Here is a 26,189-nt window from a genome sequence, read left to right as displayed (position 1 = left end):
ACATGGCATCACACCACAACCAAACGTAATCGTCTGTATCGCGCACGTGTTTAAGTGCATGATAGAGGCTCGATCGAACGAAATATATGCGCCTCGTCGAGTCCACCGTCTCCTGTTTTGCGCGTGATCTAGGAAGGTCTGTCATGTAGACACGGTTCTCGGTAAGGTCTGTACCCCAGGCGTATGACAACGCCTGAAATGCGTGGACTGTGTTTGCAAGTTTCTCCAGAGTCACAATTTTCAAAGCACAGGAGAGGTCACTCGTAAAGGTACCAGGATCAATACGGAGAAGACGTATTTCGGTATTTGCGATGAAACTGTGCTGATAGTGACGATAGGACGATGGATCTGGATCCGCAGCCGGTTCGCGGTCCGGTCTCTGCCATGATGAATCCGAGTTCGCATCTGATTCCCGTCTGTTGGGCCAGTATACCCCAAAATCATATGGGATCGCGATGGGACCCGGTGATCTGTCATGGTAGAAGCTGCCTGCGGGAGAGTGTGCGCGCGAACGACGGTTGCTGGTATGATATTCGGGTGAAGCTGCACGGGTCCTATTTTCTGTTCTTCCTCGTTCCATGCTTGCGGCTGTCGTGTTGGTGTTGAAAAGCTTTTGTTGTGATACCAATGTGACGTAGAAAGATCACTGCACCAGGCTGAACAGCTTGAGAATATGAGCTGCCAGCCTTGCATATGTCCGACGTAAGCGCCAAGTCCTCGCCGGAGAGTTCAGCTGGTCATTATCACCATCATCACCAGACACTTTGAATTTTGTCGGTCTTCGAGTGTGCGGAGAACAAGGTATCATATGTGCCTCAGAAACTGGTAACTGCTCGACAGTGACGAGCCTTATCTTCTCCAATATGCATCGGACATTCCATGGTATAAGTATTTCTTGTAAGTGGCGGACGCACACGCGGCTCCTTGAAGTCTCGTCTTTGGTGGCAGCATCAACCGCCTCTGAGTGGACTTTCGTGCGCATGTTTTCCGATTTTTGGTCATAACCTCTTCTCAACAGTTGAAACTTTAGGTATGGCGTCTCGCAGCTCTTCCCTGTCTTTCTCGGTTGGGGTGAGGCCAAATTTCTCCTCAGCCTTGTCGGATATGTAGAGGCCAGCGCCCGCATACGCCATGACGCCCACGCCAATGATCATGCGCGTCTTGGGCGGTATGTTCTTGAACCATCTATGTCAATGTTAGTAATGGAAACGTGCATATGCAGGGTGCACACGTACTGCCAGACAGCCATGTCGAAGTTGATGATGTGCACACGCGTTGGTGTCGCAAAGTTCGCGATGACGACGCTGAGGGCTCAGCGCCAAGCCTGGAGCAACTCTCAGACTCGAGCGCGACACGACGTCAGCGCTCACATGTGTAAACTCGTCTCGTACATTCACTCATTATCATTGAGCACCGTTCTTTCATTCACCACGCAATAGTCATCCCGTTCGAGCCAAGCATGGTCTCATAGCTTGGAACCTTGAACATCGATCGCCGCACCTCCGCACCCACTCCGCACCCTGAGACCACCTGGGCAGATGTGCGCGCTATTACCACCCGCCTCTTGAGCGCCTCCGCCAGCACCATAAGGCCTCTACCACTCTTTAACTATGCCCGGCTTCCGCCGCTGGGGCAAGTCGAAATTCGAGCGGAATCCCGAGTCGTCGTTCAAGCTCCTCGCGGCCATCATCGTCATCACCCTGTACCTCCTCATCAAGGAGTTCCAGAACCCGACTGTTCGAGAGAGGGATATACCGAAGTTCGGCGCACAAATACAACATGCGGACTGGAATGGAACGGGCGAGGCGGACGAGGCACGGGCGAAGAGCGTGCGGGATGCCATGAAATATACCTTTTGGAAGTACAGGGAGAACGCTTGGGGCTGCGATGATATCCTGCCTGTGTCAGGAGGCAACTCATCATCTAGAAACGGGTGGGGCGCTTTCATCGTGGATTCCGCGAGTACATTGGCACTCATGGGGCTATGGGACGAGTTGGCGCATTCTCTCGAGCACATACTCGCTATCGACTTCACCGAAGCGAAGGACCTCGTCGACCCTTTCGAGACCACCATACGATACCTGGGCGGGCTTTTGTCTATTGTGGACATGTACGACACCGGCCTCATTCCGGAAGACGTACTGAGCGAAGAGGCACGCGATCTAGTACTGGAGCATGCTGTCACCCTAGCGGGGAAACTTGCTCCAGCATACGACACCCCCACAGGCATGCCATGGCCTCGTGTCGACTTTGAAACGGAGCAGGGCGAGCCAGATCCTTCCTTCGTCTTCAGCGACGACCCAACCAAACACGGCTACGACCAACACCCCGCTATAGGCCCTGCGCGAACTGGCTCTTCAATCCTCGAAAACCGCGTCTTGACCAGATTGACTGGCAACTTGACATACACGCAGAACTCGACGAACGCGTGGGCGCCACTTGTATGGTCGAAGTGGAAGACACCGTGGCCAGGCATGGTTGACGCGCCTGTCGACATCATGACAGGAGAGCCAGTGGGCCGCCAGAGGCACTGGGATGGTGGACACGATTCATACTACGAGTACCTCGTCAAGATGACGCTTTTAGCACCGCCAACAGATCCTCACCTCGGCACATACAAACATCGCTTCACAGATGCAGCGTACTCCTTGCGCAAACACCTCAGTTCCCGCTCCGCACCAGCACCCGATCACTACATGCAACACCTCTACATCGGACGATACAACAAAGAATATGAGAACCAGCAAGGACATCTTGCCTGCTTCGCACCCGGTACCATCCTCCTCGCATCCAGACTCTACGACGAACCCTACCTCCGTACCTTTGCGCTCGCGCTCCTCGAAGGCTGCCGCCACTCGTATACCTCTACACCCACCAAGATCGGCCCAGAGACATGGGCATGGATACCCAAATTCGGATACGATGACCCGCTCTTTATCCCCGAGACCGCCCGTCAAGAGCGCGAAGCGATGGCTAGCGGTATCTGGGCACTAGAACCAGCATACAAAGGCCGGCCCGAGTATGTGGAAAGTCTGTTCTACGCATGGCGCATAACGGGCGACAAACGGTATCGCGAATGGGCATGGGAAGCTTTCTCGGCTATGGAAAAGCATTGCAAAGCGCCGTTTGGATACGCACAACTGGCTGATGTGTATGATACAAAGTCAAATGGCGACGACAAATGGGTGGATATGCAAGAGAGCTTCTGGGCTGCGGAGACGTTGAAGTATCTTTGGCTCACCTTCTCGGATGTTGAGGTCGCGAGTTTGGATAGCTGGGTGTTTAGCACAGAAGGGCATCCGTTTCGTATGATGCGGTGAGTGGGGCCTTTATGGTACGGTCATACATGGAAGAAGAGAGAACACCACGTCTTGGAGGGAAGGGAAGGGCAACATAACAGCCAGAGAGGCTCATGAGAGCTTATAACAGATCTCGAGCACAGCGGCAAGCTACACAGCTGGCTAAACAGCAACGGCGCAAAGATACCCAAAATCAGATTCGCTTCAATAACAGAAAGAAAGAACTATCGTACTGTTCTTTCGCTCCCTCGTCATCTTCATCATTTTTCCACGGCTCATCGCTCACAACACTCAGCTTCCTCCGCCACTACCCCCGCCACTGTGTCCACCACTATGGTCGCTACTATGCCCACCGACATGTCCACCACTATGGTCGCTACTATGCCCACCGACATGTCCACCACTATCCCCACCGAGCCCATGACTATGCGCACCACTATGCCCATGACTACCTCCACCCCCATCACCACCCCCATCACCAACTCCATCTCCCCCTACATCTGTAGCATCAGACACTCTATTACGTTTATACGTACTCCCCGACGCACCCTTGTACACACCGCCACTTCCGCGGTTATAACTCAGTTTACTGGCGTCTGTGTATTCGGGAGGATCGTAAACAGGGCTTCGCGTTAGTCGTGTTCTGCTAGTAGGATTAGGATTAATGGCATTAGGGTTGGGTATGGTAATGGGTTTGGTGGTAGGCTTGGGAGTTGATGGTATGCAGCCCATGGTGTTGTATTTGGATAGTCTTAAGTGCTTGAAGGTTGGAGGATATGGGAGGTCAGAAGGGGGAAGTGTTTGAGTATGAAGGAGGGTTTGTATGAGCGTTCGCTATGTGTTAAGGAGGATATGTGGTGGAGAGGCGTGGCAGTGACGAACGAAGAGTAGCGTTGAATCATCTGAGTGCTGGTAGCAGGTGAAGTGGCGTCTTCAATATGCAGGTGTTGAAAGCGCGGTACATACACCCTATCCTCGTCGCCATAACTTGTTCTCGTAGTACGGTATGTTGTTCGATCTAGCCTGCGTATCGTGTATCTTAGCGTTAGTTAGGACAGGGTCGTCCGGCGTGACTTGTCGTATGGTCGCTCGAGGCAGCTGTGACTGTGGGTGTGGGATGTCGGAAATGGGACTAGGGCCTTCAGCGGTAGATGTAGTGACATGAGTAGTGGTGTTTGTTTCGATCGGCCGAGGGACAGGGAGAGGTTCTGCGGACTTGGAAGATGTGCAACCCATGACTGTTTCGGTTCCTGGGGTGTCGAGGGTTATGATGGTGGCTAGTATTGGCAGGGTAGATATGTGTACGCGGGTTTTACGAAGTAAGAGAGAGCCAAGGTAAGGAATGAATTCGCTGCGATGAGTGAAGAGTGTCCCGAGGTCGCTTCACGACGTCACATCTTCGATTAGCAAGACGACGCTTCCAGAAACTGTTACATACACAAGTGAATCCATTCCCAGAACTGGTCACATCACGAAAGATTTTCAGCTCATCATTCAGTCCATATGGCACTCATTGTATTCAGTCTCGCAAATTGCTATTCCCTTTCTCTGCCGCGCCCCTCACTCCATCATCTTATCCCGCGTACTAATCCAAGTAAACCCCGTATCGTAATACCCATACTTGCTCGCCAAGGGGCCTTTCATCGGAACAGGAGTAGATGGCGCTGTAATGAATGGAGGTGTGGGAGTATTACGCGGTGCTAAATATTCAGGCTGAGCTTTTGCTTCTGACTTGGTGGGCGTGGGGGAAGGAGTCGGCGGTTTTGCGGTGGAAGAGTTGGAAGCTGGTTTGGGGATTGGTTTCGAGGATGAACAACCCATGATGTGATTTTGGAACTTTGAGTAGGTATAAAGTGTGTAGAGTATACCTCTCGCAGGTACGTTTTGACTGCGGGGAAGGGAGGCCTGTATGATTATGTATGATGAGCGAGCGATATACGAGTAATTTTATCGAGGTCTTATACGTGAACAATGGAAGAGAGCGCAGTGAAGCACACAATGTGAGCATATTCCCCGGTGACCTTGAACTTTTGAATAACAGCACAAAGATAACTCTGCCAGTACCAAGAGCCCTGACTGCGCGCATTCCACGTTCTGTCTTTTTACAATCTCTAGCTCGTGTGCAGCCAACCATCTCTAGTCACTTCCTCCACTTCGACCTCCTTCACCAGACGCTCTGCCCTCACTAGACATCCCTACAACACCACCGTCACCGTTACTAAACGCGCTGTCTGCTCTACCCAACCCATTGTATTTCCTGCCGTGCATATCACCTCCATCATAAAAAGGAGTTGTCCTGGCATATGTGCCGTTGAAATCTCCATACGGTCAGTGGTGGCCTGCGTGTGCACCAGTACCCTCGAAATATCCGCGGGCTCTTTCACCGTTTCTCCGCGCAGCATATGCTGCTGATATATGATTTACTTCGTCTTTCACACGTTCGACTTCGCGCTTTAGTTTTGATAGAAAAGAGCCCATGGATTTGTAGTCTCTGGCTTGAACGAATAGTGCGAATGTGTGTGCGCTGGCTCGAGTGCTTGCGGTGAAGTGAAGATGGCTGAAGGGGGGTACTGTGACGACGACAGTAATATCTGGGGGGAAAATTGATGAAGAGAACCGAAGAGATGCGTGAAGCCTGGAAGGTTGATAGTAAGTTCAAAAGACTGTTCTGAGAGATGTTCATACTTCTTGGCTGTGGCGTAGCGGATATGAGGCGCGGTTGAGAGCCTTAGGCGGCTATGCTAGCTCTTGTGTTGACGATACTTCTCTTTTCGAAAGGACCTGATTAGATGGGTACATATGGATTTCGGAAGTTGTGAGTCGCTCGCTGCTCTGCGTCGCGTCACCGCAGTACCATGGGACGAAGATGAAGAACCAAAGTATCGCATCGCATTCAGATGTGAGTCAGAAGAGGGGAATATCAGCGGCTATGCTAGGCGGAGGTCATTGTCGTAGTTGCGGCTGATACATTGAAAGCACATACAGTCTGCTACCTACAAAAGAGATCAAAATAATTACAAGACAGTAAGTAGATCAAACCAACAAGGAAGCATCGTGCCCTTCGTTGTTGTCGTTATCAACCACCACCTCCACCTCCACCATCTCCTCCTCCGCCATACCCTCCGCCATCGCCGCCATAGCCACCACCGTAATACATTCTACCAGATGTATTTCTGGCGTTCGTCCCGTCGGAAAGTATGTAGGGAGGGCCAGGCGGCTTCCCTGGGTTGGGACCATATCCGTCTTGATCGTGCTTTGCTCCAGCGAGTTTGCTTGACATGCAGCCCATGACTGGCGTTTGGAGTCGTTTCTCCTGTATGATGACAACTTAGGAGGATTGATGTGCAGTGTAGACGGGCGATATGGCTATGCACAGCAATAGTGAGCAGTGATCCGCAGGTTTGAGCAGTGAGCTTACTGTTGACGAGGCGGTCGCTGATCGGAAGTCGCTACATAAGAATCAAGTCATGGTCACTGAGAGCTACCCATCATATATCTTCTTCAACATCGCCCTGCAGCTGAAAGTTGTGTAAGTGCGACAAGTACGAGAGAGGTCGTCTGACAACGCCTGTGGCGTGCGCCTCTTCGCATAAACTGATGCTTTCGCTCACAGCTCCATGTAAGAAAACTTGGCTTCAACTCAGGTCCAGACTTTCACAAGCCAAAGGCACACTTCGAAAACATCTCAAGAATCTATATTCGATGCAATAATTGATGCTGGGTATATAAGCGACAGTAACAAGAGATGCACGGCGACAGGTAGTTCAACGCAACGCTAACAACCAGAGGCGGAAATAATCCGCGTCGTCGCAAGAACTTACGGAAGAATTGCGGAGCAAGAACAGAAGCAGAAGTTCGGAGGCGCGCAAGTGACTTTTTTAATGTGGATTCAGCCCGATGGACTGCCTTGGAAGTGCCTTGAAGGCGTGCGGCGGACTGGGCCTCGGCACGGACGGACATTGGATGGGAGGACCGACACGGAGCCACCGGTCAGTCGGTAATGCGCGATCGTCTCTCCTTGGAAAAATAATGCCGCCGGAGAAAGACCGCAGAATATGCACCGGCATTTGATGCAGATGTGGAAACCTGTGGTCACGGCCACCGGAATGTGGAGGTGTGATTGTGCTGTGACCGGTTTCGAGGCTGATCGCGAGAATTATGGCGACAATATATCGAACCACTGCCAGACACCCATGTGGCGGGCGCACAAGGCTTCTGGCATATTTCCCTTCAGACCGCGCCCATGAGGAACTTCCAGTGGAAATCGGTGCTGGTAATATCGAGCGACGGAGTCACGTCCCGTAGACTCGGTAATTTCTCCACTCCATTGGTCGTACCACTCCCGTTGATTTTAGGCAGTGACAGATTGTGGAGGAGTGACACAGTCCGTCCCGAGCCTGTCGCTAGCTCAAATGTGTTGCCGTTCGGGCTTCCCCTGCCCATTGCATCGTGCAGCGCTAGTCTCATGACTGAAGTAATGCGTCGGAAGCGTTCAAACGCGTCTTCTTGACTGTCTTGAGCATCGCGAGGGCGAGGCATTTGCGAGGATAGCTGTTCGCGATAGTAGTCGAATGACTTCGCTATTTGGAGCTCGCTAGCGTCCCAACCTGGCATGGGCGAGGCGTGAATGGCCAACTTGCTCAAGCTGGTGATTGTGTTGATCAGATTGAGCCAGTCGATCAGCGACACGAAATCGAAATGTTTGGTCGGGAGCTTTGCGCTGTTGTCGAGGAACTGTTCGACGGACCGGACCAAGGTGACGCGTAGTGATAGCTGGAAGCCCGAGGCCCACGGTGTACTATCGCGATCTACGAGATCGATGGAAGCTGCTGTTCGATACAGGTGTATACGTGCTGCAAGCTGTAGCCATTGCAGTATTGCTAGTCAAGAATTAGCAAGTGTGAACGTTGCAGTGATGTGACTGCTTACTGAAATCTTTCGCTTGCAGCTTGGATGCAAGACGAATATTCTCCCACTTATCGCTCAGACGTTTTACTTGTGTGCGAACCACCACTGCTTGCTCTGACTGGTTGCGGAAAGTCTCCTCCACGTCCTCCATATATTGGCAGACATCCGTTAGTATTGGAAGGACGGCATCTGATGTGTTTTCCCACGAAGAGGCCAGTTCCGACGCGTAGTTCCGGAGTGTGCTGGTGTGCGTCATGGTCCTTGCTTTGACTGGCTCCATCAGACCCAGGTTGGAAGATAAGTAGTAACATCCCAAATAAGCCCGCTTAGCTTCCCTGTCTCGCGGGCTTTCCTTTTGTAGAGGACTCCTCACAGTCCTTCCTATACTGTCCAGACCCAGGTCGTGTGCGATACCCAAGCACAACTGGAGAAGCATCGTGATCGAAACGGCTTGGACGTCCATGTAGTGATGATGCCAGGCTATGAAGACTAAGAGTCCCTGTAGGAGGTCCAAACTCTTTTCGCCTTTCATTATCCGGACCATGACCACTTTACGGAATTCTAGGCTCAGTGCTCTCTGAAGCGGGACCGAATCGTAAGAAGAGACTGTTAGTACAGCAAACATCAACATTGGCCGGCTTTGGAAGAGGTCCTGGCAGCGGGCATCCCTCGGTAGGGATACAAAGGGGAAGAAGTCGACCATGCTGCGATACGTGTCGAGCAGCATCTGCATGTGCACCAGGCTGATCGATCTGATCACAGGATCCAGTCGGCCAAGGCAAGACAGTGTGTCGTTCATTGATTCCCAGAATGACGCCGAACTTTCGGACTGATTCGCATGAGCGGGAAGTGATAACGTCCTGGGAGCTGGTGGCATCGATACAGGCGGAGCGGTGATTGGTGTCGGCGTCGGCATTTGCTGTGTGGAATCCAACAGTTGCGATGGGATGGTGGCTACCGATGGCAGACTACATTGTGTCGGAGCCGGCGCCATTGTCGCAACGATAGCAGACAACTTGTCCAATTTCTTGTCGAAGTCGCGCAGCTTGGTGGGTGTTTGCCCATCGCTGCGCGCCTTTGCTGGCCGCCTGCGCGCAACATGTTCCACACACTCGACTCTTGCCTTTTGGCATCTGGGGCACGTGTCATTCAATGTGGAGCAAAAATATGGCTGGGGTAAACAAACCTCTGGCAGAGAGCCGGCGTGTCAGATGGAACGCAGCGAACCTTGTGTTTTCGACAGCGCTCGCACGCAAAGGCGTTCCCTATCCTCCCTTCTTTTGCGTCCATGGCGGGGACAGAACTGGCAGTCTTGGGGGAAGGAGAGCCATCGGCCTCCGGCTGGGTACCCAGGCTGCTCATGTGGGGAAGTCCGATCATGTGGTGCCAAGTCCGGGGTCAAACTGCAGTTGTGAATTGAGTCCCTCAAACGCGCGTAACGGGTGCACCAGAGATCAACGCTATGCTGACAGGGCGGGAGGCAATGCCGCAAGCCATTGCATCGGAACAACTTCAGCACAAGAGCCTTTGAAATGGGTTCCGCCGAGGGCCCGTCTATGTGGCGGTGCGAAATGATCAAGATACCTCGGGTAGTATATGTCGGTATATTGATGGTCCGCTTGGAACCGGTTGCTTACTCCCGACGGTCTGGGGGCGTGAAAGCCGCCTAATTGCCCTGGCGGAACTGCTCCGAAGCTCCATCCGGCACCAGTGCTGATAAGTCCGTCATGTCAACGTTGCGCCTCGAATTGAATGGACGGCAATGGTGATGACCTCCAGTGCTGGCTACAGCAAGCGGCGCGACGCTACCGCCATAGTTTCCTCGCTCTTCTCCGCCCAATTCCAAACATGACTCACCTCTAGTGCCACAACCACGACGAAATGACCCAGAAAGCGCATCGCGACTATCAGGATGGCTTCGCCGGGAGGATAGGATGGGGTAAACGTCCGGCGCTGCTACTTGTCGATGTTTGTAACGCCTACTGGAACGATGCCAGCCCATTGGACACCAAGTCGAACCCTGCGTCTGCGGCGGCGCCCGCGTCCATCGCAAAACTCGTCTCTGCCGCCCGCCAAGGCAAAACGCCATTGATTTGGACGCGAGTCGAATACACGAAGCCGGACATGTCGGATGCGGGCCTGTTCTACAGCAAAGTACCACTACTCAAGCTGTTCCAAGTCGGCTGCGGGAACGGCCTTGAAAGTTGGTATCCTGGTTTAGAGCCCGCCGCTGGTGAAGTCGTCGTCCCCAAGCGCTACCCGTCCGCATTCTTCGGGACGGATCTGGCTGCGCAACTCCAAAGTTGCAACGTCGATACTGTCATAATCTGTGGTGTCAGTACAAGTGGTTGCGTCCGCGCGACTGCCCTCGATTGCATGTGCTTTGGATTTCGACCAATGGTGCGGATCGACTCGGCAACGCATGAGTCCCTGTAAATGTCACTAATCATCATTCCAGGTCGTGGGAGAAGCATGCGGTGACTTATCACCTGCGGTCCACAAAGCAAACCTTTCCGACATCAATGCAAAGATGGCGGATGTGGTTTCTGAGGATGAAGCAATTCAGAAGCTGCAGGCTGGATGGAACTGAGCGGGCCGCGCGGCTACGGTACCGCGCCGCAGAACTAGTTCCAGGAGGTAAAGCTCCTGTCGCTGTCAGTTAATACAGTCATCTAGGTTCCTCTCAAGCTCGCCTACATGAAGCCGAGCAAGTTTCTCGTGTACGATACTGTGTCACGAAGGCATGTGGGGATGGCGGCCACCACGAACGACAAATAGCACGGAAAATTAATAAAGCATACTCCTATTTCGAGAAAGAGCCAAGGGTAACGAAAGACGGACTGTAGAAGGCGTAGTCAAGGTGCATCATCTAATAGGAAGGTGTTGAGCGTGGCGTGATGGTCCGTTCTTTCTTTTGACTAACATTCCACTTTGGCAACCACAACCCAGGCACTGGGTTCACACGAGGCGATTCTTCACTATTCACTGTTTTGGAACTACTGCTTCACTGCGCGTTACTTTATCACTCAAAATCACTCACATCGCTATTCACAATGCCGACAAAACCTTTTAGCAGAACCCACGAGTGACAACGAGCAGGCACGTGTCCGGTCCCCGAGCACATCTGCGTGTTTGCTTTCGATCACGGCATCGGCGTCTCTAGATACACTTTCTAATCCACAATACACTCGAAAGCGACGCGACACTGTGCCCAACTCAAGCACATCAACAACACTCGAAGCATTCCGATCACATTTCTCCGCCAGCGTCAGAGCCACCGCCAAAGCAATTTCTGATATGAACCGAAGAAACTCAGCGTTCCCAATACTACAGCACACGCCTTATCCCGGTGCAGAACCAGTGCCCGATTGTGTGTGGGTATGCTGTGGATGCAGAAGAAGATGGGAGACGAAGGAGCTCGGCAACATCTGTGTCGGCTGCAGTCACAAATACTCTGTTGACTGTTGCCAGCTTGCCGGATAGCAAGCCATTGCGGGGGTTGAGGAGATGACACAAGGACGAGTTAAGGTGCGCCAGTCTACGCTCTTGATCTAACAAAGGCTAACGTAGCGGCGTTCTTCAGCTGGTAACATACCCAGCGGTCGAGAGTGTGTACGAAATTGTGCTTGTAGCCATGGATGAACGTGATGGTGGCAAGCGCAATCAAAAAAGTATCCATTGGTATGCATCCCCCTTCAATGCCATGATCTACGAAATTTACTCCGCTCATGCTTCACACAGGCAAAGTGCTGTACTCCATTCGCTCCTCTAACACAACTAATGAGCACCCATTCGGCCATAAAGCTAATGCCTGAGTCTGCTTAAACTCTCCGATGGCTCGATTTGGCTGTATCCCTTCCATACACCATCACGCTCCTCATCGGCGGTACCACCATCTCTTCCGACCACTTAGATTCAGGTCCTCATGATTTGGTGCCCAGCGACCACGGCAGTTGGAAACCTGCCTGGGGGCCTGCCCCAGACGACTTGTTCGGTCTCCACATGGCAAAGATAGGCGGAGGCGTCAGCTCATGCGCGCACTTCCTCCACTCGTCGCTCGCTTCCGACTTCTCGTTGTCGAAAGCAATCTTCAGCAGAGACTGGAACCCAAACTTGTCGTAAAGCGGTTTTCCCATGGCAGAAGCTTCCATCCAACATTCGAGATCAAGCCCGTCCGCGCGTGTGATACCAACGTGCATGAGAAGAGAGCCAACACCGCGATTCCGATGGGCAGGGTCTACCGCCATCCAGTTGAGTGCTAATACAAAGTCAGCGAGAGGAAGAAGATCATTTTGACTTTTCGCACAATCACGTTTCTTCATCCGGAAATAGCGCGTTTGAGGGGAAAGGAAATGCTCCACTTACCACAGTGTGGCCGCGTCATCCAATTCGCTCGCGGCCTGTACACCTGATTGAGTATTGACTCGCAGAAGCTCCGATATTCGCCCTCGGGCCACCATGGCGCGGTTAACTTTGGTGTGCCTGCAGCGAATGGGTTGACAGTCGAAATAACCCATTGCGAGCAACCGACAGTCTTGTTAGTGACTGTGTCGAAGGCGTAGAACCAGTGACTGGAAGTGTCCTCTTGGTGTTGTTTCCAGAAGCGTTGTTTTGATTCGGCGACGGCGAGGTCGCGATGGGCGCTCGTGTAGCCAAGGACCGGGAAGAACAGTTGCATGAACGGCTCATAAGGTGTGTAGTTCGCAGCCCAGATAACATCCAGTATCTCATCCAGCTCTTGCTTTGTCTTTGCCTCCCGGATCACGTATCGTTGTCCCATCGCAGCGGATTGGTGATTGCGTCAAGCCATGGCGACATCGGCCAGGTAAAGTAGTCTGCAAGTGCGCTACCTCGCCGCCGCTGCGCATTGACAGCGCAATCGGAGATATAGCTTGACCCAAGTATTGGACATCGTAGATTGCCGTGTTAGGGTGAAGTTGCCCAACAAGGAAGGTACCGTCGACACATTTAGCGTCTTGGCGAGGCTGGCAAGTAACACCCTTTTGCCCCAGCACACCTTCCCCGATAGCCCCTCACTTTTACACACATCCAGCCACTCGGTAGCACTTGTATCGCTATCATCATCTCCAGATGCTTGCGACCTTCCTCGATCGTACGGGCGCCGCAAGAGAGATTTCTCGGCGATGTAACGATGGACCGAGGCTGGTCGCGTCGCTATTCATTCATGGTCCGCGCTCGGAGCGGTGCGATTGGGGTATGGTGTTGTCGGGACGGGCTTGCGACGTATGTTTGTGAAACTCGAGGCGAATTCTGTGACACCCAATGAGCGCGCTCCGTCTTATGGAGCCGCGGAGGCTTGCTTTCTACATTCACTCCACAAAGCGGATCGAAGAATGGAGCGACCTCCAGCATATGCGCCAGTCTGCAGCAATGAACAGGAAGAAATCCTAGCAGAGCTAGAAGAGAAGGATGGCGTTTCCTGGAACTCTAAGAGTACTGAGATCATCCCGACCAACACGCGCAGCTTCGTGGCGTACATGTCCATCCTTCTGCTCTCTCTTTCAGCAAACATTCTCCTGGTGATGGATAATGCAAGGCTTCGAATTGCGCACAGTCCAGCTAAGAGCAACTACAGTAAGTGACAGCCTGATCGGTCTGATGCTAGCTCACGAAGATCAAAGGTGGATTAGCCTACGATACTACTGTGCCATATCACGCGACGACAAAGTACTGGCATCCGAACGCCAGTGATAGTGATATGGAAGCGGCATGGGACGCTATTGACACCAATGCCATGGCAGTCACGCTCGACGACAGATTCGCAAAACGTGTCGGTCTACCCAACTCTACTCGGTTTCCATGGGATACCGAGAGAAGCATCTACTACGTCAAAGGAATCCATGATCTGCATTGTCTTGTACGTATACATGATGATGTTTGGGTTCATCCGCTGATTGCATCAGAAACTCATCCGGAAAGCCATTGTGTCAAAGCATAACGACGACCCACAGCCCTTCAATCTCCTTCACATCTACCACTGCCTTGACGGACTTCGGCAGGACATCATGTGTAATGCGGACGACACACCGATACCAGCCCCTGTTACACACCAGTCGGGCGAAGGTCAGCTTCGACAGTGTCGTGACTGGGACAAGCTGATTGCCTGGGCCACGCGTCCTGACCAACATGCTTGCTACGAGTTTGACGATTATCGTGAAGCAACGAACACACTGGAAAACTTTGCATTCTGTCCCCCGGGTTCGCCTTACCGGGAGTTTCAAGAGGCTTATTTCCAGCATCATGGACACAAAGACGCGTATGAGCTGTATGGTGACGAAGAAGAAATCGTAGTTTTCTGAAGTCGTGGCTGAGACAAGCCTTAGGCATACCTGGCGTGGGAACGTTCCTGGCCGTTTGCGCCAATTAAAATACGAATGTACCTGTTTTGAAACTGAATCGCGGTAGCAGGGACCACTTTATCGTCAGAAGTTCCGATGAAGATGCAACTTAATATCGATGGAGGCTACACTACATGATCAGCATTAGCCACTAATGGTCGAACGCCATGGATCGGAAGGGTATGTACCTCAGATCTGCCCTGACCACGAAAAGCGTCAGGCAAACTCCGCGGCCAACTCCAAGGTCTACCGATGTCCCATGCCGTCAACGCTTTCTTATATCGGCCCGGGTCAACTGCATTGTTACGATGCCCGTGCGGCGAGAAGGCAAAAAGCGCAGTGCGACACTGGTAGGAGTAAGGCAATCATAGAGAGTGGATGAGCGGCGCCGAAGACATGCGCGTCTGAAACTTCGGAAGCATGATTACATGCGAGAAGTAATAGTTCCGAAAATACTACGCTGAGGTACGTAGCAGTTGACACATATATTTCGAGGTGAAGAACAGCAAGTTCAGCACCACCTTCATCCCGTTCACACACACTATTTTCGACGTAAGCAAGAATGTCCTCCGGCGCGTTTATCTACTGACGCTAACCAGTACCAAGGGAGCTTACCAAGCACATCAATTACCAACTACCTGCCATGCACGCTACTATCGCTCTACTTCCGCTGCTTGCCTTCGCGATGGGCATCGCTGCAGCTCCAGCACCCCTGTATCCCGTTGCCCGGGCCGTACCAGACATCAACGAAGTCGCCCGAAACCCGGCTCCCATCGATCATCATGTCGGTTGGGACGACCATGGCAAACCGACACTCGGAGATATCAGCCACCTCAGTCCAGAGGACATCAAGAAGCTCAAAGACCTCATCAAGCATCTACTTGGTAGCAGTCACTCTGCATAGGAGGCTGTCGGAAGTCGTACATGGAGGAAGTGATATCATCCAAGGTATGCGCTTGAAACTTCGCTTCTTTAGGATCTAGCTAAGAAGTGTAGCCCCCGGAATTCTTTTACAGACAACTATGCCATCTACTTGCGCATACGAAAGAGGTGGAGTCCTTTTCCCGCATGCGTCGTCGCTCTAGCCGCCAAGGCCGCCATAGCAACATGATCAAATACGACTAATTTCGCGATTTCTACTGCTTTACCTTGCTTGCTCAGCCCTGAACATTCCGATCTGTCTTGGCTAATTCCGCGGCCTTTTTCATGCAACAACCTGTGAGCAGCCATCATCTGACGGGCAGCGCCACCACTGCAGCGACCGCCCCACTGCAAGCTCGCGCATCAATGGAACACTGCACAAGATATGTGCTGGCAAATGTTCCACGACGGCATTGGCCAATCGACCATCAATCGCCCGGCAACATACAGTAGTGACACAACGCCGAGCCTGGTGTGTCACAAAGGTCACACCACGGTGGAAGATCCCAGAGTGATCTAATTAGCGATCGAAAGATGACGAGTGTCGTTGTAGCTAGCGAGCTAACATACCGGCTTTTCTCCGCCGCTTACTCCCGTAGCTTCCGATGTGTACCTTTCACTAGCATACCAGCAAATCCTAACCTGACCCGAACTTCCGGCGCAGTAGCACGAAAACCTCTTTGAAACAGAGGAATGTCTAATCGAGGATACACAAGCGTCTGGCCGACCTTGCATGTTCGTCCCTCTGTGTGGCTACACCTGCGCAACGTCGTACCGCCGCTTCCTGGTCTAGCAGACCCCTTTCCCCCGGTCTACTAACAATCCAACTGACTTCGCTTGTTTGCAAGTGTCTCGCTCCAAGATTAAGAGCGGATGATGACAGCGTGTGCTATGGTGATTGTGAGCGAGCCCTCAATGCAGGTTACCTTCACTGTGGCAGCTCGCAACTCCACATTACTTGCACGTCATGTCGGTATTAGACGGTTGAGCGCATTTGTAAGCTCCACCTTCATACAAACGAACAAACGGCCTGTTTGCACGCCTTCTCTTGTCTATTCTTGCGCGTGATAGGCTACGCATAATACCTCGCTACCTATTACTGGCGCACTCACTTCGTCGGTATCTAGCCATTCTAACCTAGGATACGATGCAATGATGCCGCAATCTCTTTTTGCTTCTTCCCATCATCCCCTCCCGCGCGAACCGGGAAGCAGCGCGGATGTCGGTCCGTACATCAATGTGGTTACGTGGGTCCTATTGATTACCTCCGCGTTGGCGGTCCTGACTAGGCTTGTTACCAAGCGTGCGTTGAGGCGGACCTTAGACATTGACGATGGTTTTGTCTTGCTGGCTTTGGTACGTCACGTTTGCTTGAGCTGGATCATCCTTTCAAATCCCGCTTTTGCTGACTGATGGGAAATAGATTGCGACTATAGGTTCTGGTGTCTCTGTTAGTGTCCAGACAGGTAATGGCCTTGGGCGAGACATCCTACTATTGACCGAGGATCAGATCTTGGCGTATCAGAAAGTAAGCGGCTGAGTGACCGTTGACTGCATGAATATTCTGCTAAGTTCTTTTGTAGGCCGAGTATGCGAACAAGCTGCTCTACATCGCAACTCTATGTTTCGCAAAGTTGTCCATCATCTCGCTTCTAAAGATTCTGACCGCATCAAAACTACACCGGACCTTAGGCTTGCTTCTCACCGTCTTCATCGCTTCTTGGAGCATCCTGTCCGGACTTGTATCTGCGTTTCAGTGCGGCGCTGAAGAGCCATGGCGCTTCCTTGAGAGAGGGGGGAGATGCTTCGACTTGGTATGTAAGAATTCTGCCGTCTTCTTTGACATTGCTGACACTTTGAGGAGGCCGCTTTCTGGCAGTCCGTGGGCGTCGTGAACATATTGACGGATCTGGCGCTCATACTGTTCCCGGTTCACGTAATCATGACGCTACAAATGAGTACGGGCAAGAAAGTTACGATCCTGACGTTCTTCGGCGCACGATCACTGTAAGTTTTGCATATAACTATCATAGGAGTCTTCTACTAATGCGCCACAGAGACATCGCAGCGACTGCCGCCCAAATGGCGTTCCTCCACGGCTTCGCTTCACCCAACCCGACGAAAGACCTCTGGACATGGACACTTCTCACCCAGATCATTGAGTGCATCACCATCCTAACATCATGCGTACCCTACCTACGACCGCTCCTGGAGCATGTCCCATCAGGCCTCTACGGTACCGACACGATACGACACCGAGGTACAACCACAAAGCACGGCTACTCGCGCACTAAAAGCAATTCGTACCAGCTCTCCAGCATAGCTTCGAAAGTCGGTGGCGGAACAAAACATAGTCGGAAGAGTCAGGTGGAAGGTGGTGGGCTCAAACGCTTTCTACCAATATTCTCGCACAGTAGAACGACAAATGCCAATTCTGCATCGGGCATCCCTGGAGGCCCTCCGCGACCCGACGGTGAAATGGATGTTGAAATAACAGCTGTACATCACAAGCATGGTGACGAGAAGCGGTGGGATGACAAAAGATGGGAGACTGCAAGTACGGGAAGCTTTCCAAAGATCCTGAAGACTACTGTTGTTAGTGCAGAGTGGGAAGACGTGGGAGCAAAGCGTGGCGATGCTTCTAGTGATGAGATTGCGATTTTGCGTTGATGTTCGCTCGGTAGAGATGCTTTTCCGGTAGCATCAAGAGTTCTATACCCATTGATCTGGTGCTGAAATCCAACGAACCCAATGCTGCACGATCTTCATGATTTATTCACTGTATCAAAAGAATTACGACACGTCTGTTCACCAGCGTCGACGTTGAAATGCCTGAACACTCTGACATCATACGCGTGAGATTACAGTCAACGCTCCGGCAATGTGGTATCTCCGTGGGCCTTCGCATCTGTGCGGACGTTTCGCAGTGCCAATCGTCGCATGGCTCACGCCCGGGTTCCAGCCTTGAAGATTAGTGAGCTGGTTCCAATTGCAACTATCCGTCTGGAGGTTTAGAACTGACATGCCAGTTAGCTGCAGGTACCCAGTCCAAATTGCTCATAGGCTAGAGAGCCTTGAATGAGCATAACTTGCACGTGAGGAGGGTCAAGCCCGATACCAAGTCCGGCATTCAAGTTAGCCCCACGCTTGCTCCAGTCAACAGGAAGTCGTGCGCCTTTTTGGGCTTTCGCCCCCTATAGCATGCCGCACTTGGACTCCTACTAGGAGATGTAACGCGGCATGCCTGTGGCTGCATATGTCAGCCTCCAAGAGTAGATCGAGATGCAACACGCGTGAACTGCATCTGCGCAGGTTCCCAACAATAGTACGATGTCTGAGAGTCACGCTGAGGCGTGCAGGTGATTGTAGTGGACTCTGTGCAAGATACAGAATAGCTAGACGCCACATTGAGATCGGCCTGGTTGTGTTCAGGTAACGCATTCTCTGCTCGCATGGAACCTCTAGGACACAGAAGCACCACATGACTCGTTTGGAATGCTGGAACAGATATCGCGATGCGTCATGATAGCCGTTGAGAATGCGTGCACGGATGGAGGAGGCGGCTTCCCACATGGGCAGCCGATTACTAACTAGCCTCACACAAGATGGAATGAACCCCGGAGCCACCCCCTCCGTCTTCCCTCATTACCCAACCACCGCACCGCTCATCGTCCAATTCGTGCCACGGAGAATCTGCCGGGAGGTCTATGCCTTCGACTACAACGGTATGACAGCCGTTATTGTGACCACATGCCGCATGCTCTGCCCTCGATCAGCATGCCGAAGGGAGACTACGGCGGCCCAATGTTGCACGCTGAGTGACATGCAAAGACGAATGACGCTCTGAACCCCTTTTCGCGATTGAAAGCCATCATGATCTACTGCTGAGTTCGGGAAGTACGAACGCCTCTTTCTTGGGCATATGCAAAGCGCGACGCCCTGGTGCAAACACGCATCTGTCCGTTCTAGCATCGACCATGCCGTTTGACAAACACGCGAAGACCGGGGAATGTTAATTTCGCCTCTACCACACTTAATACATGCGAACAAGGGTCTGCAGGAATGCATGTCACCGCTTTCCGCAGGTTAGGCACCCCAATGGGTGCGACCGACGCACCAATCAACGCCCGTTTCACTGTGGGGTGCCCTCTGAAACTACGACTGCAGTGCGATACCTCGACTTGCGAGCTGCCGCCGTCACTGCGGAGAGCCTACAACTGCCTTTGCGGTGCGAAACGTTGGCTTGGTGTCTTTCACTCGGACGCTTAGTTGCATTGCCGAGCGACCGCCTCCTGGACCGACCTCACTACCGTCTTTGCCGGCGATCACTGTACTACCGCATCCACCCGTGGACATCTACACATGGCGCACGTTACCTCTGGAAGAGATATATATCGAGATTTACTTGCATTGCATGCGTCCTGTATCACGACACACCTTCTGGGTATCTTCTTTCCTTTTCTGATCTGCCTGCTTGCTCAACATTTGTTACTACGTACTGCGGTCGTATCCGTCTTGTTGCTCAACACGCCGCGGATTGGAAAGCTGGAACCAAGGCTATCATGGAGAAGCATATCGAACTACAGAGGTTCAACCATGAGCCTCTGCGGCTGAGGGGCCGGGGCTCCATTTCGGAAGGCAAAGGCCGGCAGTTCGACAACGACAGATATGAATTGGCGAAAGTGGGAAAGAAGCAGGTGTTGAAGGTATGCTCACTGTTGACAATATGTTTATCCGGTCTGATCATGGTAGCGTCGCTTCGGACTGGTGTCTATGACCGGTCTCTCTTGCGGGTTGATGTGCACTTGGGAGACTTTGCTTGTGTAAGTTAATGTGATTGATACCATCTACTTCGCTGACGTCATGGCAGTATCTTTTCGATAGGCTTCCACAAGTAAGTACCTAATTTCTAAAGAAAGTCGGCAGCCACTGACGATGTGATTACAGCGGCGGACCTGCTGGCCTCATCTACGGCTTCATTCTGATTTGGCTGGGTAACTTCTCCGTCTTCATCTGTATTGGTGAGCTTGCGAGCGCCGTTCCGACTGCTGGTGGCCAGTATCACTGGGTCTCCTTACTGGCGCCGCGCTCACACAGGAAGTTCTTCAGTTACGTGACTGGTATGTTCGTCCACTTTCAAAGCCATTCTCATCATATTAATCGTCTTAGGTTGGCTCACTGTCATTGGCTGGATCGCAGCTCTTACTTCCGTATGCTACTTTGTAGCCGACTTGATCCTGCAGTTGGTCAGTCTGAACGATCTCGAGGGCACATATGTCCGCGAAGGCTGGCACGGTACACTTCTCCTCTGGGGTATACTGCTCTTGTGTGTCTTCATCAACGTCTTTATAAGCGGGGCGCTTCCCACGATCGAAGTCGTCGTCCTCATCGTCCACATCCTTGGCTTCTTTGGCATCCTAGTGCCACTGATCTACTTGCCATCGAGCCACAATTCGGCCAAGAAGATCTTCACGATGTTTCACAATGAAGGAGAGTGGAGCACGCAGGCGCTGGCCTTCTTTGTGGGACTACAGGGCAATGCTCTGGCATTCGTCGGAACAGACTCAGTCGTCCATGTAAGCTCAGCATTCCCAATCTGTCTTTCAATGCTAACGAATTAGATGTCTGAAGAGGTAAAAAATGCCAGCACCGACGTTCCACGTTCAATGCTTCTCAGTCTTGTCATCAACGGCACATTGGCATTAGGAATGCTCTTCGCCGTTCTCTTCAGCGCCCACAATATCACAGACTTACTCAACGACCAAAAAGCGACAACCGCGCCTTTCCTCCGCATCTTCACACAAGCTGTCGGTTCCGAGGCCGGTGCTACAGTCATGGTTGCAATTATCGTCCTACTCGAATTCTGCAGTGCGATGGGGTGCCTTGCAGCTGCATCGCGCATGACATGGTCGTTCGCCCGAGATCGCGGACTCCCTTTCTCTCGCGCTCTCAGCATAGTAAGTACACCTTTCGATCGACACACAACCTGAGAGCCCTCCACTAACACCCCACAGATCGACAAACGCAGCACCATCCCCGTCATCTCCATCCTCGTCGTAACCGTCTTCGCCGCCCTCCTCGCCCTCATCAACATCGGCAACAGCGCCGCCTTCAACGGCACAATCTCCCTCGTCCTAGAAGGCTTCTACCTCTCCTACCTCCTCGCCATCGGCCTGCTCCTCTGGCGCCGCGTCCGTGGCGACCTAGACAACCCGGACTCTTCACTCACCATCTTCAACGAAGCACAAGTAGACGAGGCGTACGACCGCAGTCTGACCTGGGGCCCTTGGCGTCTCAAGGGCGCGTGGGGCGTTGCGAATAATGTTGTTGCTATTTGCTACCTTACTCTCATCATCTTCTTCAGCTTCTGGCCTAGCCAGCCCCATCCGGATCTAGTAAATATGAATTGGGCGGGTGTGGTGACGGGGGCGGTGGCCGCGTTTAGTGTGGCTTACTACTTGCTGTTTGCGAAGAAGTCGTATACTGGGCCGATAGTGGAGGTGGATCCTCATGTGTTATGAGGGGGATTCGGAGTGAAGCCATCTGGCACCTGTAAGATCAGTTCGCACTGGGACGTGCCAGAGGAACGCTTCGGTCATGGCACATAGCTGGTATTTGTGTGTAGATATGTGAGTTGAAAAGTTCTGGGACGTGGAGGCTTACGGTTTAGCTTCCAAAAAGCGTGGGATAGACTGAACATACCACCAACCCGGCATAACCTAAGAACAATATGATGTACCTTGCGCTTCATGTCTATGAGGCCTTGAAGATCTGCCAATGCCTCTTTACCCTAGCTTAGACAACCCCTTCCAAACTTCACTCACTGTACACCGATTGGAACGAAAAGTTGTGGTCATAATCATTCGTTATCATACATAACTCATAGCATGATGATATTTGCCTGTATATGCGCGCCTTCCAAAGCCAAAATAGTACTCATGTGCAATAGAGCGTGAGAAAAGAAGAAGAAGAAGCAGGACCCAAATAACCGGCCGTAACTCATAAAAAAACCATGAAGAAGAAAATGCTGCACCAACAGCCCCATTTCCACCCACCCCCAACTTTCCAGATAGAAGCATCCAGATGCCCTAACCACTTTTCCACTCCAAAATCGTGTTGAAACCCCAAGCTCAAGAAAGCGCCCCCATAGCCAACGCCACAATCTTAGGATTCGGTTTATCCTTTCGAACCAGAACTACCAGAAGAATCAACGAGCCGTTCAAGAAGTGGCTAATGGGCCGAGCGAACAAGGGCTAACCTACCCTTCCGGTCTCTGTCAACGCGCATAACCTCCTTGCGGGGCGTACGCTCAACAAACTCATACTCGCGGTCGCCCTCGCGCTCGTACTTGAGCATGCGGCGCTCCTCCTCGAGGAAGCGGATTTCGTCGCGGATCTCGCGCTCGGAGCGCCGGTCGTCGCGGCGCACGAGTTGCCGGCCTTCGGGGAGGAAGGCCGTGGCGGGGCCGTGGATGGCGGCTGAGCGGTCGATTTCGACGTAGCGCTCGTGTTCGTGGATGGAGGGGGAGGGGGCGCGCTCTGAGGGGGCGTAGACGGTTGGCGCGTGGTGGGATGGAGCGTAGATTACTTGGGGTGGGGGTTGTTGGTATACTGATTGTGGGGGTGGAGGAGGTGCGTGGACGACGGAGGGGGGCGGAGGCTGGAATTCTTGAGGGGGTGGTGGTGGAGGTGCGACGACTGATGCTGGTGGTGCAACGGATGGTGGTGGCGGTGGGGCATCCTCCACCTTCTCCTCGTAGACGTATGTGATTTTCTCTGCTCACGGTTAGAAAGGGTTGTGAGGATATTGGCGGATACGTACCCTCTTTGTAGTTCTCGCTGATCTTGATGACCTCGTCGATGTGCTCTTTCTCGAGTGCTCGGGTAACGATGATGAAGTCGTCCTGCTAAAATTAGTGACATTCCAGTAATACGTGCGGATGGCATACCTCTTCCTCGAATGGGTAGCCCAGGTCGATAACGGCTTGCTTCTTTACCAGGCGCTTGGGAAGTCTCGTCTTGCCCTTCTTGCCCCAGGTGGCTCGGGAAGGCTGGATTTCCTCAAAGCTGGAGATTGAAGAGCTGCGTGTTGACTTGGCAGCTACGCTCTTGCTTCTTCGGACTCGGCTCTTCTCGCGGTGAACTTCAACCTCGCGGTAGTCTTCTCGTTCCCGGCCCCTTCCGCCACGGTCGTCGTATCGGATCTCTTCAAAGTCATCTTCCTCGTGGAAACGACGAGGTGGTGATCGTCGACGCTCGCGAATGGGAAGTGGAATGGGAACGTTGGCTGGTGGACGCCACTCGTGGTCTTCGTATCTCTCGTACCTCTCTACGTCGCCATAGCGCGGCAGGGGTTTCCGGTCAAAAGTGTCGAGAGATGATTGACGGCGCATGAATTGCGGCCGTGACGGCCTAGGCGGGCGAGGGGCTGGCCGGCGCTCATTGATGTCGATATCGATGTTGATGTCCTTGTCGATGACGGACCTGCGGCGGTAGGGGGCAAGCGCTTGGTTGGCAATCTCGGAAGGAGTCGGCTCGTGGAACAGTTCAGAGGGAGCGCGGCGATGGGGGCGTTCGAAACGATCTTCTTCGTGGTAGCGTTCTCTCTCCATGACAGCGGGACCTCGGCGTGCGCGGTCTTCATGAAAATCGATGTCACGATGGCCTCCGGGGAAACGATCGTGCTCCTGGAAGCGGTAGTGATCGTAATCGTCGCGACCACCACGGCTGCTACCGCCAGCCACACTTCCGCCCGGTGGTGGCGGAGGAGGAGGACCCCTTCGCATGCTCTCAAACCTGTCGCGATCCCATCGCTGGGGACCGCCACGAGGCGGCTCATCAAAGCGATCCAGATTGCCCGTTGAGGAGCGGTACGCCGACATGTTGGATAGTCAGGTGCGGCTCGTCGATGGGTGGTGATGTAGGAGTAGGTATGATGCGGGGCTGCCGGTTATGTGTCGGAAGATGTCACAAGAGATTAAGGTGTGCGCTAGGAAGCACGGCAACGGGAATGCGACAGACTGACGGCGGCGCAACAAGCGGACACAGGAGAATATAAGTGTCTTGGATCCAAAGCCTGCCGGAGATTTGGTGGTGGGTGGGTGCGACCAACTTTAGATGCAGGATTCGCGACGGGCTTCGTCATCGGCGCTCGCGCATCATGCCAGGGCTGCATCTGGACTGGGCGCTAACCGGCGCCATGACTGGAGGGACGCACCCCTGGTGTTACATGGTTTCTCATTTGTCGCGGAGTTCCCCATGGTTCAGTTTCATGTGAATCAATGTGGACTCGGGCTGATGTTGGGCATTTTCCGCCGTCATGTGAGATCTCGACATCTTCTTCGCCATGATCGGGAGAGGAAATACTTGGTCTTGTTGCCCAAAGGGCCTTTCTAGACACCAGGCTATCCTTACCGTGAGTTCCTGGTCGTCGGCCGTATTGGATGGGATGCATGTCCGCAGAATGAAGTCTTGACAAGCGGTGACGTCAGGGCACGAGCTTGGAAGCGGACCGCGGCGCAGTTCACCGCCTAGCGCAGCCTCAGCCACGGTTGCTCACAGCGTTGTAACGCTGCGGCTTGGGCTTCAAAGGGAACAGACGTTCCCAACGCTTTCGGCGAAACTTTTCGATGTTGGGTTGTCACCGCTGCCACGTTCCGGAGGCTTACAGACCGATGGTAGCGATACCCCGCAAAGAACGTGTGTACCATAATGATGGATCTGCTAACCCCACGGAAAAGCAATAATCGACGATGACGGATGCTCTTCGGTGTCGTAATCTGGCCGTCTCTTTCGTTACCTCGTTTGGAGAGGAGTCCGTAGTCTACATGATAGATGTACAGTTATGCTACAATCCGTCCAATCCCACCCAGCGCATCGTGTGGCTTATTTGGCTCCAACAGCTTCTTGGATCTTTTTGGTGACATATTCTAGATCAAAAGGCCGTCCCTTGAGACCACCCATGACTTTACCCATAACGCTGCCAAAGCTCCTCTTGCCCTCCTCTATTCCTTCGATCACGCTCTTGACTAACGCGTCCACCTCACTGTTCTCCACTAGCGGAATCTCCTGCGCATAGCCCTTCAGCACATCCAAGTGCGCCTGCTCTTTCTCGACCAGATCCTCCCTCTTAGCATTTCGGAACTCTTCAATCGAGGCCGAAGAGGCTTTGATCTGCTTTTGAACGAGGGAGTAGAGGGCACCATCGGTTTCGATTGGCTTGGCAGTCTTTGATGCGTTGATGATCTCGGCTTGCAGGGCACGGATTGTGTTTAGTGCAGGCTTGTTCTTTGCGCGCATGGCCGTCTTGAGGTCGGATTGAAGGCGAGGAAGTACGGCATTTTCCGACGTGGAAGTAGACGAGTAGCGAACGCATAGAGAGCGGGCGGGAGTGAAAAGCTGCCTCTGCAGCATTGCTGTGCGGAATAATGACATGGTGGGCGATGAGTGTTGTTGCGTTGTAGTGTAGAAGTCGTATGAGGCAGTTGCGATTGCAACTAGAAGGAGCGACCACAGGCGGTGTATGTAATGGGCTGGCTTGCGAATATGTTGAGTAACGAATCGTGGTCAGCCAAACATGGAAAGTTGAAAGCACAAAAGTTTGGACTACCAACGCGCTCAGACGCGAACAGCTAGCATCCCTGCGCGCCAAGCATCTCTTTTGTTGTGGACCGCCGTCACTTTTGCAGCTTGTACCTGAGCCT

General features: G+C 52.8%; 10 protein-coding genes across 10 annotated transcripts; 5 read left to right on the top strand and 5 right to left on the bottom strand.

Annotated features, from left to right (window-relative positions):
- Window positions 1-998: 998 nt before the first annotated feature.
- Window positions 999-1,249, bottom strand: J4E86_008336 (uncharacterized protein; the record flags this gene model as incomplete). The annotated part of the gene is made up of 2 exons (XM_051448849.1): window positions 999-1,185; window positions 1,236-1,249. The coding sequence occupies 2 exons, from the start codon at window positions 1,247-1,249 to the stop codon at window positions 999-1,001; spliced, it is 201 nt and encodes a 66-aa protein (XP_051299846.1).
- Window positions 1,250-1,610: 361 nt separating this feature from the next.
- Window positions 1,611-3,320, top strand: J4E86_008335 (uncharacterized protein; the record flags this gene model as incomplete). Its single annotated transcript, XM_051448848.1, has 1 exon — window positions 1,611-3,320. One exon carries the CDS (start codon window positions 1,611-1,613, stop codon window positions 3,318-3,320), a length of 1,710 nt encoding a protein of 569 aa, XP_051299845.1.
- Window positions 3,321-7,529: 4,209 nt separating this feature from the next.
- On the bottom strand, window positions 7,530-9,201 carry J4E86_008334 (uncharacterized protein; the record flags this gene model as incomplete). The annotated part of the gene is made up of 2 exons (XM_051448847.1): window positions 7,530-8,179; window positions 8,229-9,201. The coding sequence occupies 2 exons, from the start codon at window positions 9,199-9,201 to the stop codon at window positions 7,530-7,532; spliced, it is 1,623 nt and encodes a 540-aa protein (XP_051299844.1).
- An 887-nt stretch (window positions 9,202-10,088) lies between these two features.
- J4E86_008333 (uncharacterized protein) lies at window positions 10,089-10,797 on the top strand (the record flags this gene model as incomplete). The annotated part of the gene is made up of 2 exons (XM_051448846.1): window positions 10,089-10,607; window positions 10,666-10,797. The coding sequence occupies 2 exons, from the start codon at window positions 10,089-10,091 to the stop codon at window positions 10,795-10,797; spliced, it is 651 nt and encodes a 216-aa protein (XP_051299843.1).
- Window positions 10,798-12,130: 1,333 nt separating this feature from the next.
- On the bottom strand, window positions 12,131-12,987 carry J4E86_008332 (uncharacterized protein; the record flags this gene model as incomplete). Its single annotated transcript, XM_051448845.1, has 2 exons — window positions 12,131-12,465; window positions 12,573-12,987. The coding sequence occupies 2 exons, from the start codon at window positions 12,985-12,987 to the stop codon at window positions 12,131-12,133; spliced, it is 750 nt and encodes a 249-aa protein (XP_051299842.1).
- Window positions 12,988-14,720: 1,733 nt separating this feature from the next.
- On the top strand, window positions 14,721-15,470 carry J4E86_008331 (uncharacterized protein; the record flags this gene model as incomplete). The annotated part of the gene is made up of 2 exons (XM_051448844.1): window positions 14,721-14,922; window positions 15,166-15,470. 2 exons carry the CDS (start codon window positions 14,721-14,723, stop codon window positions 15,468-15,470), a joined length of 507 nt encoding a protein of 168 aa, XP_051299841.1.
- Window positions 15,471-17,429: 1,959 nt separating this feature from the next.
- On the top strand, window positions 17,430-18,157 carry J4E86_008330 (uncharacterized protein; the record flags this gene model as incomplete). Its single annotated transcript, XM_051448843.1, has 2 exons — window positions 17,430-17,494; window positions 17,545-18,157. The coding sequence occupies 2 exons, from the start codon at window positions 17,430-17,432 to the stop codon at window positions 18,155-18,157; spliced, it is 678 nt and encodes a 225-aa protein (XP_051299840.1).
- Window positions 18,158-20,049: 1,892 nt separating this feature from the next.
- J4E86_008329 (uncharacterized protein) lies at window positions 20,050-22,008 on the top strand (the record flags this gene model as incomplete). The annotated part of the gene is made up of 7 exons (XM_051448842.1): window positions 20,050-20,193; window positions 20,240-20,310; window positions 20,358-20,381; window positions 20,435-20,607; window positions 20,657-21,063; window positions 21,109-21,444; window positions 21,502-22,008. The coding sequence occupies 7 exons, from the start codon at window positions 20,050-20,052 to the stop codon at window positions 22,006-22,008; spliced, it is 1,662 nt and encodes a 553-aa protein (XP_051299839.1).
- A 709-nt stretch (window positions 22,009-22,717) lies between these two features.
- On the bottom strand, window positions 22,718-24,368 carry J4E86_008328 (uncharacterized protein; the record flags this gene model as incomplete). The annotated part of the gene is made up of 3 exons (XM_051448841.1): window positions 22,718-23,262; window positions 23,309-23,390; window positions 23,436-24,368. The coding sequence occupies 3 exons, from the start codon at window positions 24,366-24,368 to the stop codon at window positions 22,718-22,720; spliced, it is 1,560 nt and encodes a 519-aa protein (XP_051299838.1).
- Window positions 24,369-25,371: 1,003 nt separating this feature from the next.
- On the bottom strand, window positions 25,372-25,920 carry AIM41 (Altered inheritance of mitochondria protein 41 mitochondrial; the record flags this gene model as incomplete). Its single annotated transcript, XM_051448840.1, has 1 exon — window positions 25,372-25,920. One exon carries the CDS (start codon window positions 25,918-25,920, stop codon window positions 25,372-25,374), a length of 549 nt encoding a protein of 182 aa, XP_051299837.1.
- Window positions 25,921-26,189: the final 269 nt, after the last annotated feature.

This window comes from Alternaria arbusti (assembly GCF_024043155.1).
Source record: "Alternaria arbusti strain BMP 1465 chromosome Unknown scaffold_13, whole genome shotgun sequence".
NCBI lineage: Eukaryota > Fungi > Ascomycota > Dothideomycetes > Pleosporales > Pleosporaceae > Alternaria > Alternaria arbusti.
This window is presented reverse-complemented; position numbering and strand designations above follow the sequence as displayed.